Here is a 16196-nt window from a genome sequence, read left to right as displayed (position 1 = left end):
CCTGTTGTTAAAAATACATTTTTGGGGCGCCTGGGTGGCTCAGTCGGTTAAGCCGCCGACTTCGGCTCAGGTCATGATCTCGCGGTCCGTGAGTTCAAGCCCCGCGTCGGGTTCTGTGCTGACAGCTCAGAGCCTGGAGCCTGTTTCAGATTCTGTGTCTCCCTCTTTCTGACCCTCCCCCGTTCATGCTCTGTCTCTCTCTGTCTCAAAAATAAATAAAACGTTAAAAAAAAATACATTTTTAAGTGGATTAACGTTAATCACTTGATATTCCCAAGGGATATCCCCAAGACCTTGAAAACAGCCAAATTCTGGAATTTTACTATAAAAAACAACAAAGCCAAATTGCGATTCAGATGACATATACTCAACTAATGTCACTTACTTACTAAGGGTTATTTGTTCTTTTGTTTGTTTTGCCTCCATCCTCTAGCCTGCAATTATATTCACAACAAAACTGAAATCTGTTATGGGTTTTTAAGGCAATTTTTGAATAGTTAAAACTGACCTGTTAAAACTAAGACTCCAACAGTCATTTCTTCTCTTTCCCACTGTGATGACCTGACCACTCAGAGAACGTTATTCTGAACTACAATTTATTTTTGATGGCTGTCTTTCTCTGAAACCCTTCATCCAATCTGTCAGGAAAATATGCTGTTTCAACCTGCAAAATACATCCATAAGCGGACACTTCTCCACACTGCCACTACCACCATATGGTCACTCATGTTCAAGTTACCCTCACCTCCAGCCTGCTGTCCTGCAGCAGCTTCCTGACTGGTCTTCCTGTTCCTGCCTTTGCCCTTCTCCACTGTATTCAGCACAGCAGCCAGGGTGATCCATTCAAAATACACATAAATTTATCTAAGTATAAGTGTCTCTCTTATGGTCAAAATCTTGCAGCAGCTCCCTATTTCACTAAGAGGGAAAGGCAATATGTTTTTAAACAATGGATAACAAGGCTCTATATGAGCTTAGCTCCCATCTGACCTCCTCTCTTAACATTGCTCCACACGGGCCTCCTTGCTGTCCCTTGAACACATCAGATGTGTTCTTAAGGTCTTTAGGACATTTGGTCTAGCTATTTCTGGAAACTGCTCCTCTTTTGAGCAAACTCCTTCACTCCTCTAAGTTTTTGCTCAACTATCACCTACTCAGTAAAGCTTTTCCTCACCACATACTAAATACGCAAGTTCCATCATCCCTAAGTCTTTGGTTCTGCAGATTCCCCTTATTCTACCCTACTACACCTGTTTTCTTAAGTACTTAAAAAATGTTTTAATGATCATTGCAATTCACTCGTTTGTTTTCAAATCTCTAATTTTCTCTTCCCCCATTAGACTTGAAACTACATGAGGGCAGGAATCTTTGTTTTGTCCACAGATGTATCCCAACTACCAAGAAGAGTGGCTGCCTTTAATAAAAACTTGTTGGATGAATAAATGAAGGTCACATGTTTATACAAGAGAGATGAGCTAGGATATTGGGGATTTGATTATTCAGTGACTTAATTGTCATGTTATTTGTCTGTTTCTCCTAAAAGAAGAATGCAGACTCAACCCTAAAATTGGAAACACCCCCAAATTCATGAACTGAGATTTGATTAAATAAATCCTATCTTAGAAACACAAGGTTAAGATAATTCTTGAATAAAAGGATAAATTTGTGGCCTTTGTAAGTAAATCCTTGGAAAAATTATGAGGAAATAATGTTAAATGAAAAAATAACAAAATTTTCTGTATAGGGAAATATGATTTTGGTTGGCATTGATTTAGGCAGACATTTCTGTTTTTTTTTAATCAGCTCATGAGGTTCAGGTGAGACTGACTCTGCTCCAGAGATGAACACGTAATCCAGAATGGCCAGTTGGAATTTTCTGATTTCCTGGCCATGGCGATTGCTTCAAGGATGGACTTAATTACAAATTGGGCAGTGGGTTGTCTAGTTTTGTTACAGCTATTGGGAAATGAGGACTTTCTGTGTGTGTGATTACCAGCTCTAAAAACAATGAAAATGTAGGGATTCTATTGACATCTTTGAAAATTAGGCCAACACAGAGGACGGCAAAGCTATAAGATGAAGAAAAAAGAGATCAATATCAGATGATGTTGTTTAACATCAGATGATGTTTGATCTACCTAATTTGAGTTATATCTTTCCCTTCTGGCTGAAAGGATTTTGACTAGTACAATCCTAACTCAATATAATTCTGTAGAACTTGTATTTAAAATAAAAAAATCAAGTGTAGGCGCGCCTGTATGGCTCAGTCAGTTAAGCATCTGACTTGGTTTCAGTTCAGGTCATGGTCTCGCATTTCATGCATTTGAGCCCCGCATCGGACTCTGTGCTGACAGTGCAGAGCCTGCTTGGGATTCTCTTTCTCAATCCCTCTCTCTCTCTGCCCCTCCCCCACTTGCTCTCTCTCAAAATGAATAAATGTAAAAAAAGTTTTTAAAAATCAAGTGTATATAGTCTTAGTTATTTCTCTTATATTAATCAGCAAGAGATTTCATGGAATTTGATCAAGATTTTTTTATGATGAGAATATTCTTTTTTCTTCTTTTTCCCTCTAAAATTGGATTAAACTGTTAACAAAAAGTAAAGCTCTGGAGTTAATCAAAGCTCTTCTGTTTAAGCTTTACATTTAGGTTAATGAAGATTTTGCAGTCAGCTGTTTAACTGCTATGAGAAATGTATAAATAGTACTTACTCTATAATCTTGTGTTTGGATTGTACAGAGAAATCACAGTAATCCACTCCAATGTCTGTAAAGTCCACGAAAGTGGAAGACAAAATCTGGAATGCTCGAGGATTTTTTTCCTTGAGCTTTCGGCATACATTAAACCCATCTACAATTTCTGAATCACCCCCCGTGACTGTTTGTTTTATGCAGTGCAGAAGCTGAACCTGTGAAAAGAAATAGAGAAATGTCTTTTAAAATGATAAACACACTTTTTGACACTGTTAAAGATTCAGACAGATATGAATGCACTAAAGTCAACAAAACTTTTAAATCTCTTTTGTGTCAGCAGACAAAGGGATTGGAGAGAAAAAGTTGCTTTTAATCAACACCCTATAGTTCAAACATTGTTTCAGCTTGAGACATGAACACAGGCATAATAATTTTCATTTGTAAACAAAAAGCACAGATCATAATGGCTACAGGGAGTGAACACTTCATATTGGAATATTTATGTACTTCATATTGGCTTTACGGAGGTGGTGGGATTTAAACTGGGAAAAGGAGGCTGGATACGGTTTTGGACAGTTAGAGGGGCGCCTGGGTGGCTCAGTCAGTTGGGCTCCTGACTTCCGCTCAGGTCATGATCTCACAGTTTGTGGGTTCAAGCCCCATGTTGGGCTCTATGCTGACAGCTCAGAGCCTGGAGCTTGCTTCAGACTGTGTCTCCTTCTCTCTCTGCTCCTCCCCTGCTTGCGCTCTGTCTCTCTCTCTCTCAAAAATAAAATAAACATTAAAGAAAATTTTGAAAAGATTTTGGATAGCTAGAGCAGAATGGAGAAAGCAAATCACATGCAGTGATCATGGATATGCAAAAATGCACGCTGCACAGGATATCAAAATGTTTGGCTGCAATAGGGGGTCATGACTGAAAAGAATGTCACGACTGAAAAGAATAGACCCAGTTGAAAAGGTAACTGAAGCCCTCATCATGGCGTCTTGAATGTCAGATGAAGAATATTGGGCTTTCTCTTGGGTACAGAGGGGAATTGTTAAAGGCTTGTGAATATGGATGTAAGGTAGCCAAGACTGAGTTGAAGAATATTAGTCTGGGGGTGCACGTAGGATAAATTTTTTTAAAGGGGGGAGTTAGTGAGAAAGTTACTCCTTAAGAATTTAATGAGACAGTTCAGGTATAAGGATACAAAGGGAATGGAGGTTAGGTGGGGCTATGAGAATGAGTAACCCCAAGAAACACTGGGAATAAGAAACCAAAACGATAGTTATTTTTACTAAGATTTAGGGAGAAATGTTTGACATTATTTATTATGAAAAGCAAAAAACAGTAAAATTTTAAAATATCATTTTTTGAATGGAGTTTATATGACTCCTTTTGGTAAGTTAGCATGTGTGAGTGATTTTGAATACCTAATTTAGACTCAGCTTTTCTGCTAAAAGAAACGAACACTATTTAGCTGTAAAAACTTCATTCTAATTTAAATAAAAGTAAAAATCAAGTCTGACAGTTCTTGTAGAAAGAAAGAGGCAAATATGATCAAACATCAAGACCAGGAGAAGCATGAGTGGGAAAAATATCCATTTGGCTTGGTTATTTCCATAGATGGTCTAGAACGGGGCCATCCATTCAAACTTTCTGCAGTGATGGAAATGTTCTTTCTGCACTGCCCAATACAGTAGACTCCTGTCCCATATGGCTGTTGTGCACTTGAAATGTGGTCAGTGTGACTGAGGAAACTGCATTTTAAATTTTATTTCATCTTAATATAAATTAAAATTTAAATGATCACATATGGCTGGTGACTACTGTATGGGATAGTGCAGATCCAGAACACAAATCCTGCTTTCTTTCCCCAAAAGGCACAGATCTTCTCACTATTTTAAATCTTATACATACTTGTTCTCAAATTATAGTTGTACGTTTATAATTGTAAGGAATTCCTTACAACAGTCCTTAGAATTTGATACTTTCATCTCCATTTTATGGTTGAAGAAACTGACACCCAGAAGTGAAAAAGCTGGGCAGCTAGTAAGAACGTAGCTACTACCTGGTAACACTGACATTCAAACCTTGATCTATTTGCTTCAAAATCTTCATAAAGCAAGTCCTTTCCTATAAAAGGGGAAATCCCTTTACAGGACTCTTAATAATTCAGTATTGTGTGGTGTGTGTATGTATGTGCTTTGTAAACTTAAATTCCTATTTCAGGTTGACAATGCCCTTTTTTCTGATGTTAGGGGAGCACTAGTCTAAATTAATAATGGTTCTGCCTTTAAATTGATGCCAATTTGTAGGCTTGAGAAAGTATGTACATAAGCTGACCAAGTCGTCTTAGAAAACCATTTCATCACCAGGGCTATGAAGGGTCAAGCAGCATGATTAACGAGGGAGAAATGAAGACAACAACCTCAAGTCTACCAAACTCTAAAAAGGCAAAATAATGGCAGACCTCTCTCTTTGAGAGAATCAGTGTTCTTTCAATCCTCTTAGATTTTGCAATATGAAGTCACAGAATATTTCAAATATAAATCTTTAAAACAGATCAACCGATGTCTTTTATATAGATGCAATCTTAAGAAAGAAAGAAGATGACTGATGCTGCCAGACAACACTTCCACGGCTAATTCAAAAGGTAAATAGGTGCCTGATGTGTATAAAATCCAATTTTATTTCATGTAAGTCACTCAGGACCAAAAACATTTTCTTTCTAAATGTTACTTTATGGCAGCATGTGACTTTTGGCCAAAGACAGTGAGCAAAGGAACATCCGTTTCATTAAAGATGTGTCTCCTTATCTCTGCCCCACATGATCCAAATTGATGAAACTCCACTTTCAACAGGTAACTTACTATTCAGATCATTTCATCTGCACTGAAAAGAAAAGCGACTTATTCTATATGTCATAAAAAACCTCAAACTTTCGTACAAAGACCCCTGAATGATTCAAAATGGAAACTTGAACAATAGCACAAACAGGTGCCTACAATCTAATTGTTCCCGTACTACAATCTAGACATTTTAGGAATCATCTTTCATTTGAAAATCTTCTGTCAGGTCTTTTATCCTTGGATGTTTCACTTGCTGACAGAGACAGGTACAACTCTGCGGTGTTTCTCTGCCTCTTTATAGCATGCCTATGAAGTCTCTGTTACATGAAAGGTGCTGGGTTAATCTCAAGATACAGAAAAGTGTAAGATTCAGTTCCTGTATTTGATGAGTTTTTAATGTATGACAAAGCCTATGCTCATCACATTATACCAATTATGGTAATTAGAAAGTCCAACTCAAGACCAGCATGGTGTGGTGAAAAACTATACAGAGGCCTGGATTAAGTTTCAAGTGTTCTATTAGTCAGATGTCACCCTGTGAAAGCATTTAACCTTGCTGTGTGTCATTTCGCCCTCATTTCATTATTCCAACATAAAAAGGCATAATTGTCTCCCTTACAGAATGTTAGGAGGGATCAAAATAATATAAGTAAAAATACTTTGAAAAAGTATAAAATGCTATGAAAATGTCAAGCATTATATTATACTTCAAGAATATTTGTAAATCACTTAAAAATGTGATTATGTAATGACTTTTCCTTAGGCTTTCAATTGTAACCCAGCAATAAAACCTGAACTCATAAAAACTAGCAGATAATTTAAAAATTAAAATAAAATCTTTAGTTTTCTAGTGTAATCTTTTAATCTTTATTGCATCCAACTTCTCCAACCTGTCTTTGGTTGATGAACTGAGCTGATTAGTTTGGCTTTTAATCCCAAGTTTTAGGGAATCTCTGGGAAACATTTAGAACAAATCACATTGTGTGTCTTCACTGGCCCCTCATCTCCACCCAAAAGGTGACTATAGGACTCCTGTCACTGTCATCATTTTGTCCAAAAAAATCATGTGGTGTTTTACAGTCAACAAAATAATTTAAAACATGTGAAATTAAATACTAAAACTAGCGGGGCGCCTGGGTGGCTCAGTCGGTTGGGCGTCTGACTTCGGCTCAGGTCATGATCTCATCGTCCGTGGGTTCGAACCCCGCGTCGGGCTCTGTGCTGACAGCTCAGAGCCTAGAGCCTGTTTCAGATTCTGTGTCTCTGTCTCTCTCTGACCCTCCCCCGCTCAAGCTCTGTCTCTGTCTCTCTCAAAAATAAATAAACATTAAAGAGAAATTGAAAAAAAAATACTAAAACTAGCTTAGTTAACACTGGCGAGGGAAATGGGTTAACTAGGGCACGGAGAAAACTTGTTCAGTTAACATGATGAAGAAAAACAGATTAATTTTGATTTTGGCCCATTTTGCCTTCACTGGCTAGAGAATTGCTCAAAATGTCCACTTCTGCTTACCTTTGAAGATACAGATTTCTGTGTGGATATTTCATTTAATCTCATTTAGCTATAAAAATAGGAACAAAATATCTTTCAAAGGTATCGTTCTGACCATTTATTTCTTGGTTTAACAAAACGATGCTTTTGTAAATATGTTGCTGGTTTAGTAGAATGGCAATTTTTTAAAAATGAAGTGGCAGAGCATCCTTCCAGAAATTGTCCTGGAGGGTTTGTGGCTCCATGCTAAGCATCTCCCTCCTTGAGGAGCAATCCAATACATGGGAGAGTAGATGGTTTCCAAATACAGTAAAACCTTGGTTTGCGAGCATAATTCATTCCAGAAACATGCTTGTAATCCAAAGCATTTGTATATCAAAGCGAATTTTAAGAACCATTGGCTCACTTGTGGTCATGTGACATTTGGCATCACGTACTACTCATATTGCAAGACATGCTTGTTTATCAAGTTAAAATTTATTAGAAATGTTTGCTCATCTTGCAGAACAGTTGCAGAACAAGTTATTTGCGATCCAAGGTTTTACTGTACAGCCATGGTTATTCTGCTCCTTGCATTCCCACCCCTTTGTAGTGAGTATTTGCAGCTCATAAAAGGTGGGGTTTACTTCCTCACCTTTTGAAGGTAGGCTAAACTTATGATTTCTTTAGATTAATAAAACATGGCAGAGGTGACATTGCACTGATGACTAATGTAGATCTCAAGAGGCCTTCATGTTTTGGCTTGCTCTCTGAAAATTTACATAAGCCTGGGCTAGCCGGCTGGTGGATAGCAGATTAAGTAGAGCAGAGGCAAGACACCTTAGGTTTTCCACACAGGTCAACCAGTTCTTAGCCAGCCCAACAGCAGAACTGTCCAGCTGGACATAGCCTGAATTATAAAAACATGTGCTAAGTAAATGGCTATTCTTTTAAGCCATTAAATTATGAAGTGGTTTTTATGCAGCAATCATTAACTGATACAAATGATGGCCATGTGACTTTATGGGAAAACCCTCAATTTTATTCCCTGGTTTTATTTTCTCTTTTAAGTCTCTTGGGAACAGGAAATATGCAAAAAGACCTCAAGATGCACTGCTATCATAAAATTTGTCTAGGCAAAGCAAAATGTGCCAATAATTATTTCCAGAAAGAAACAAAGAAATTTTTTTTTTAAATACATGAAAATCTTCTCTCCCTTGGGAATGTTAGGCTATTCAAGATTTAGGTATAGACATTTTGTTTGGATTGTGTTTGAAGAAAGATCTACATAAGACAGATTAGTTAGTGAAATATATGGACTTGTAGACTCAAAATATAGAAGGATATTGGTCCTTGGCCTGCCTTGTGGAAAATATGTTGAGGCTCACCTTACCCCAGGTGGATGATGGAGGGCTGGATAATCAGTGTGAAAGCTTAGCTTCCCGGTTGTGTAAGCCACATTGTTTGCGTCAATTTTGTCTTGCACTTGCCAAGTATGTCTGTAAAATACAAGAAACATATGTTTAAACAGGCTGTCACCAAGCCAGAGGAAATGTGTTAGAATGAACTGGATACATAGGGGAAATGGAAACTTTTCATTTTATGAAATAATTACCATAATGATGTGAGCCAGGAAGAGAGCTCGACCTTTCCTTGTCCAAAGTAACCATTTCAGAATATGCATCTCCTCCCTTCTTTTCCCTTTTCCGAAGAAAAATACATTTACACCTTAGTCTGTCCCACAGAGTTTATTGTAGGTTATGTTTTTTAATAGCTAAATGCATTTAAAAAGCATTTATTAAAGTGAAATTCACAGAACATAAAATGAACCATTTTATGTGTGTTTTTTTTTTAAGTTTATTTATTTTGAGAGATTGAGTGAGCAGCGGAGGGGGCAGAGAGAGATGGAGAGAGAGAATGTCAAGCAGCTCCGTGCTGTCATCACAGAGCCTGGAGTGGGGCTTAATACCATGAACTGTGAGATCATGACCTGAGCTGAAATCAAGAGTCAGATCCTCAACTGAGTCATGCAGCTGCCCCAAAATAAACTATTAAAGTGGACAATTCAGTGGCCCTTAGGACATTCACAATATTGGTAACCATTACTTTTGTTTATCTAGTTTCAAAACATTTCCATAACTCCACATTGAAACCTCTTACCCGTTACAAATTTTCTTTCCATTCTGCCCTTCTCTCAGTCACTGGCAAACACCATATCATAAATCTATCTTTAAGTTTTTGGGGAGCTGCCAAACTATTTTCCATAGTGGTTGGACCACTTTACTTTCCCACTAGCAGTATGTGAGGGTTCCAATTTCTTCACATCCTCATCAACACTTGTCATTTTCTAGTTTTTGTTGTTGTTCTTGCTGCTTCTGTTGTTATTTTTAACCATCTCAGTGGGTGTAAAGTGGTATTTCATAGTTTTGATGTGTATTTTCCTAATGGTTAATGATGTTGAGCATCTTTTCATGTGCTTGTTGGCTGTTTGTATATTTACTTTGGAGAAATGCTTGTTCAAGTCCTTTGCCCATTTTTAAATTGAGTGTTGTGTTTTGTTTTGTTTTGTTTTTTAATTTGTACGAGTACTTTATATAGCCTGGATACTAGAGACCCTTAACAGACATATGATTTACAACTATTTTTACCCCTTCTATAGATTGTCTTTTTATTTTCTTAGAAATGATATTTGATGCTTAAAAGTTTTAAATTTTGATGAAGACCAATTCATCTATTTTTGTTGTTGTGTTTTTGGTGTTGTTTCTAAGAATCCATTTCCCAATCCAAGGTCATGAAAATTTATCCTAAGTTTTCTTCAATGAATTTTATGGTTTTATATCCAGGTCCTTGATCTCTTTGAGTTAATTTTTGTATGATGTGTGAGGAAAGGGGCCAACTTCATTCTTCTGCATGTGCATATATTGTTGTCTCAGCACCATTTTTTGAAGGGACTGTTCTTTCCTCATTAAAAGGGTTCAGCATCTTTGTTAAAATTAGCCATGGATGTATGGGCTTACTTCTGGACTCTCAGTTCTGTTCCATTAGTCTATATGTCTATTCTTATTTCAGCACCACAATATATTGATTACTGTAGGTTTGTAGTAAGTTTGTTTGTTTGTTTGTAGTTTGTTTGTTTGTTTGTTTTTTATTGTTTTTTTTATTGGTAGTAAGTTTTGAAATCAGGAAATATGAATCCTCCAACTTTGTTCTTGTTTTTTTAGGATTGTTTTGGCTATTCAGAGCCCCTTGCAATTTCATATGAATTTGAACATTGCTTTTCCATTTCTACAAGAAGGCTATTGGAATTTTGGTAAGCATTACATTGAATCTGTAGATTACCTTGGTAATAATCACATCTTAATATTTTGTCTTCCAATTCATGAATGTGGGATGTCTTTCAATTTATTAGGTCTTTTTAAATTTCCTTCAGTGTTTTGTAGCTTTCATTTTACAAGTCTTCCACCTCCTCGGTTAAAATGATTCCTAGGTATTTTATTCTGGATGTTATTGTAAATGAATTTTTTTTTTTTTAATTTCTTTCTCAGATTGTTCACTGCTAGTATATATAAACACAACTGATTTCTGTGTATTGGTCTTATATTCTGAAACCTTGCTGAATTCATTAAATACCTCTAATAGCTGTGTGTGTGTGTGTGTGTGTGTGTGTGTGTGCACATATGCACGCATATTCTATGGGGTTTTCTATATATTGGATCATGCTATCTGTGAAGAGAGATAAATATACTTATTCCTTTCTCATTTGGATACCTTTATTTCTATTTTTTGCCTAACTGTCCTGCCCCAAACTTCCAGTACAATATTGAATAGCAGTGGTGAAAAACAGCACTCTTCTCTTGTTCCTGATCTACAGGGAACATAATTAATTTTTATTTTATTTTATTTTATTTAATAAATTTTTAATTACACTCGGATAACTATTACTCAGATCAGGAAATATAACTTTAAGCTTATATGTCCTATCCCAACCAGAATCTCACCTCTCTCTTCTTCAAAGTAACTACATCCATAACTTCTGTATTTATCATTTCTTTGCATTTCTGTATATTTTTACCCTTGCATATGCACCCTCAGACACTATGTTTAATATTTCCCATTAACAACAATTGTTAAGTCTTTCAAGTCTCTTAATCAGGTTTCCCCTCCAGCCTGTTCTTAAAATTTATTGTTTGAAGAACTTGGGAACTTGACCTATAGAGTTCCTCACAGTCTTGTCTTTGCTGATTGCATATCATGGTGTAGTTCAACATGCTTCCCTGTCCTCTGTGTTTCTAGAAAATTGGCAATTAAGTGCAGAGGCTTGGGCAAACTCTATTTTCTCTCTTTTGAAAAACTACAGATGACACTGTGCTCTTTTATTCCAAGATACAGAATTTTGAGATGTCTTTCTTTTTGTGATGTTTGTACACACTTATGCTCAGTAGCTAGATCCACTAAAGTTATTGGGGGTCTCAAATAGTGAAATACCAAATTAATAATTTCTTTTTTATTTATCAGTGGAATACATTAAAAAGATCTATCTACTTTCCTTCATCTAGTATTTGGTTACTCTATGTAATAGCTTACTTAGCGATAATGAGATAAATACTTGATTCCTTCCCTTTATTTACCATTTTATAATGTGATGGATTAGTTTTCTCTCACTCCAAGATGAATAATTAGTTTTTTTTTGAAAATAATACTATTGATGAAAATATATTAAAACTAGATAGAGGTAATGGCTTCACAACATTGTCAACGTACTAAATGACACAGGACTGTGTCAATTAACTTTAAAATTGTTAATTTTATGTTATGTCAGTTTTACCTCCGATACAAAAAAAAATAGCTTGGCTTAAAAGTTAAAAAGAAAGTTAGTAAAAGAACTAAGGATTACTTGCAACTCTGTGGCCAGAAAATAAACCAATATTCAGATTTTGTAAGGCTTTTCCTTTGGAAGATTGAGGCCATGTGTAATTAGAAGCAAGCTGTATTTTAAAATAAGCCAAAGCTGGTGTGAAAATTGTGTCACTATATATGCACATCATTTTATTGCTGTTATAATGTCTATTTATTAATTTATGTTCACATTTATCAAATCATTTTTCAATAAATATATGTTGAACAACTACTCTATTCTAGGCATAGTTTTAGCATTAGAGATATAGCAGGAAACGGATTAAGAGAGACAAATAAACAAGTAATTACCAAATGCAATAACAGAGATGAGTGCTATGAAGAAAATAAAGCAAGGTAAAGAGGTAAGGATATTGGGGGCCAGGAGAATATCATGGCAGGGATAATGCTTTGGGGGGTGCTCCAGAAGACCTAGAAGAAAAGAAGAAATGTGAATTTCTGGGAGATGTGTTTTAGAAAGAGGAATCTGAAGTGAAAGGTAGGATTTCTTCCCCAAGTTCTGGGATTGAGGATGAAACTAGCTATTTGGCTCCGTGTTTTTTTTTTTTTAATTTTTTCCATTAAAATTTAAAATGGAAAGGCTGGTAAATCTTTCAGCAAAGTTTAAAGTACCATCTATATGTGGCCATAAGCTGGAAAGAGACCCAGTGAAAGAAGAGGAGTATATATAGCCTGCTGCAATTCATTTCAAATATGAGTCAGACAATCCATTATACTGTAGTGACTACAGCCAGGAAATACATGTTCTCTATGAATTCATGTCACTCCATGACCCATACCTAATATAGATTCTGGCTCTTGTCACCATCAGCATTCCAAGAATAATCAACATGTAGTAAAGGACTTAAGGATGCTAAAAAAGGAGTTTTATCAAATTGTAGAATATATAATATCTTCTAAGAAGATGATGCTTTTGACATTGTGAGTAGGAAATGACTATATTTAGATTTTCTTTTCAAGAGTGTTGATGGTTTTGCATTGATTCACCTACATTCCCTTTTCTGTTTTCTCCTATGATCAGGGGTAAACTAACTGAAATTCATGCAGCCAAGAGCTGGCTGAGATTCAAGGTGAACGCATTAGCCAGGGAACAGATCTTTTCTTTGTTTGACATTAACTGGCTGTAGAACAGGGATGGGGCCTGTGACTTGGCATCATCAAAGCAGTTCTCCAGCCTTCTGTGCTAACTGGCAGAGGATGATAAACATTTTTCAGTCTTAAAGTGTCTTAGGCACGGTATGGGATGTGTAGCCTAAAAGTCTATATGCGCACGTAATGATAAATCCCAGGAAAGGAGCTTGCCAATTCCAATCATAAAACATTCTCATAATAGTTATAGCATAAGTCTGGAAAAATCCTAGAAATGTCATTTGGTCTACCTTTCTACCTCCGTATAGAAATGAATCAGGGCAAGAAGGCTGCTGCTGATTGTTTATGATCCTAAATTTTCACGTATCCTTCTCAAATCCAAAGGAAAACACAGCAGAAATAAATGCAAATGTGACCCATTGGCCTGTGGAGAAACTGTTTTAAAAGCTCACTTGTGGGACCTTAGTGAGATGAGTGTGTATTTACATGCATCTTTCATTAGAAATAGATTCCGGTGTTCTTCCAAGTAAAACAACTCGAGCAGATTATCAGGAACCATCATGACTGAGGCAGAGATGAAGCACCAGGTTTCTCTAAAACTACAGGTAGGCTCAGCATAGCATCTTAATCCATTGATATAGACTTGCCTGGTGTTGTGCAAGGACAGGTCATTGAAACTGTGCACACAATCCTGCTTTTGCCAGAGATGCTATTTTAAACAGATCTATCTATTTCCACTGAGCTACTTGTGTCATTCTCAGAATTGGACAAACCAAACACAGACTCTTAACTACAGAGAACAAACTGGTGGTTACCAGTGGGGAAGGGTGAAAGAGGTGAAGGGGATTAAGAACACAGTTATCAGGATGAGCACTGAGTGATGTATAGAACTGTTGAATCACTATATTGTACACCTGAAACTCATATAGCACTACATGTTAACTATACTGGAATTTAGTTCCAGATAAAAGAAATTTCTTTTATATTTTCCATTTAAGGATTTTGTCAAAAGCTTCTGAACATTAAAATTGTGACTTTTCGAGACTTATTTTGTGGGCTTGGTTTGAATACTAATTCACTAGATCCATCCAAGTTAGATGGCCAGTCATAGATATTCATGATATTTCATCATGTTTTATGACAAATTTGAATCTTTTTGTGTGTATAGAATGCTTACATATTGTTTTTGCTAGATTTGTTCTTTATAGCATTGGTGACAGATTTTATAATCTTTTGGTTCGTGGCACACTCTTGGAATATCATGCTGGATTTATTAGTAATCTTTTTCTTTTTTAAAGTTCTACTTATATGAAAAGATGCTCTACCAGTGCGACCTGGACTTATCACCAACAGCTACAATCTCTGGTCTCAACCCACTGCAAGCTGGTCTCCTCAGGCAATAGAAGAATGCCTTCTTTTGATTATTATTACTTGTCCTGTTGGATATAAAACATAATGCTCATATATGTTAATTTTTTTACATTTTTTACATGTTTATTTTTGAGAGAGAGAGAGACAGAGACAGAGACAGAGCATGAGCAGGGGAGGGGCAGAGAGAGAGGGAGACACAGAATCCAAAGCAGGCTCCACTCTCTGGGCTGTCAGCACAGAGCCTGATGTGGGGCTTGAACCCACAAACCATGAGATCATGACTTGAGCCAAAGTCAATGTCTTAACCAAGTGAGCCACCCAGGGGCCCCATGTTAATTTTTTTTTTGAAGTTTTAACATAGAAAATTAAATTTCTAATTTATAGTCATCCAAATAAAGATTATATACTGTGTAATATTTCTATTTGTAGTTGTGACACATGCACAGATGACTTCCCAGATGCAGTCACTCTGCAGAGCTTCAGATATTTATTTTTCCACGATCACTTGTTAGATACACACAATGGCCAGGAATTGAGGGAGTGAAAAGGACAGACATGGTACTTGCACCTCATGGAATGTGCAGTCTGTGGGGAAGGAAAATTATTGTGATTTATCTTTCAAAGCTAAAGTACAAGGTCTTATGAGAATAAAGAAGGGAAGATTAAGTGGAGACCTGAAGATTGAGTAGGATTTAATTTACCCAGAAGGGCAAAGATCATTGTGGGGGGGAGAAATAGTATGTGAAAAGGCCCAGTGGAGGGAGAGAAAATGGCCTATCAGAGGAAGTGAAAGAAGTCCAATATGGGCTGGAATGGAGTTTGCTCTGTGGCTGTTGTTGGTTTTGCTTCAAATTTCTGCTTCCCTTGTTGTCCTGTAAAGTCTTACAAAAAGTCTCATTACATTAGGGAACTGAGTTGAAACATACCCTTTATCTCATAGCATTTAACCCACTGCCAAAAATATTTGTTGAATGAAGGCATGGACTGTAAAACAGTAAATTGTGTTACTTTCCTGGTTGTCTGGCTATTAACTTTAATCTTGACCTAAGTCATATGTTTTAGGTGTATTTAAATTATGAATAATTTGGCCACCAATCATAAAGCTTTCTTCTGAGAAAAAGACTCCAAATTAAACAGTACAGGGACAGTAAGGACAAAGGAAAATGAAGTTCCGGATAAAAGTAAAGGAGAGAAACCAGGGAATCTTAGAATGTTATTAGCCACAGTTTGGAAACACAGCTTAAAACCATAACAAAAAGTTTCTGAATCATATCTCCTTTTAATAATTAAGGAAAATTCACATAAAAATTAGCAACATCAAATGATTAAGGTTTAATGTCATAAAGTTATTTTAAGAAAAAGAATGCATAAGGGTGCCTGGATGGTTCAGTTGGTTAAGTGTCCGACTTAGGTTCAGGTCATGATCTCCCTGCTCGTGAGTTCAAGCCCCACATCGGGCTCTGTGCTGACAGCTCATAGCCTGGAGCCTGCTTTGGATTCTGTGTCTCCCTCTCTCTCTGCCCCTCCTCTGCTTGCGCTCTGTCTCTCTCTGTCTCTCTCTCTCAAAAATAAACATTAAGAAATTTTTTAAATAAAGAAAAAGAATGAGTAGCAAAATAACATACCTACAGATAATACATACCAGAAGGACATGCCCTCCAAAGATAAAAAATATCCTAGTTTTTCCATTTCTAATTTCTATTTTCTATTTACAGCTACTTCTGTTGAGTCCAGAACACATTGATGAAATGATACAATGTATGAAAAAGTAACTTAATCAGATATAGAAACTCAAATATGAGATGATATATTCAGAAAGGAAAA

General features: G+C 36.5%; 1 protein-coding gene across 2 annotated transcripts in view; it reads right to left on the bottom strand.

The window, feature by feature from the left end:
- Positions 1-16196, bottom strand: part of BBOX1 (gamma-butyrobetaine hydroxylase 1) — a 58422-nt gene that overhangs the window by 7612 nt on the left and 34614 nt on the right. For both annotated transcript variants that reach the window (XM_042958430.1, XM_007098478.3), the window contains 2 exons: positions 8392-8497; positions 2711-2907 (listed from right to left, as the gene is read on the bottom strand). In XM_042958430.1, the coding sequence (XP_042814364.1) occupies positions 2711-2907; positions 8392-8497 (303 nt within the window). The remainder of the gene's footprint in view (positions 1-2710; positions 2908-8391; positions 8498-16196) is intronic.

This window comes from Panthera tigris, chromosome D1 (assembly GCF_018350195.1).
Source record: "Panthera tigris isolate Pti1 chromosome D1, P.tigris_Pti1_mat1.1, whole genome shotgun sequence".
Taxonomy (NCBI): domain Eukaryota; kingdom Metazoa; phylum Chordata; class Mammalia; order Carnivora; family Felidae; genus Panthera; species Panthera tigris.
The sequence above is the reverse complement of the archived record's forward strand: the minus strand, read 5'-3'. Positions and strand labels throughout refer to the sequence as shown.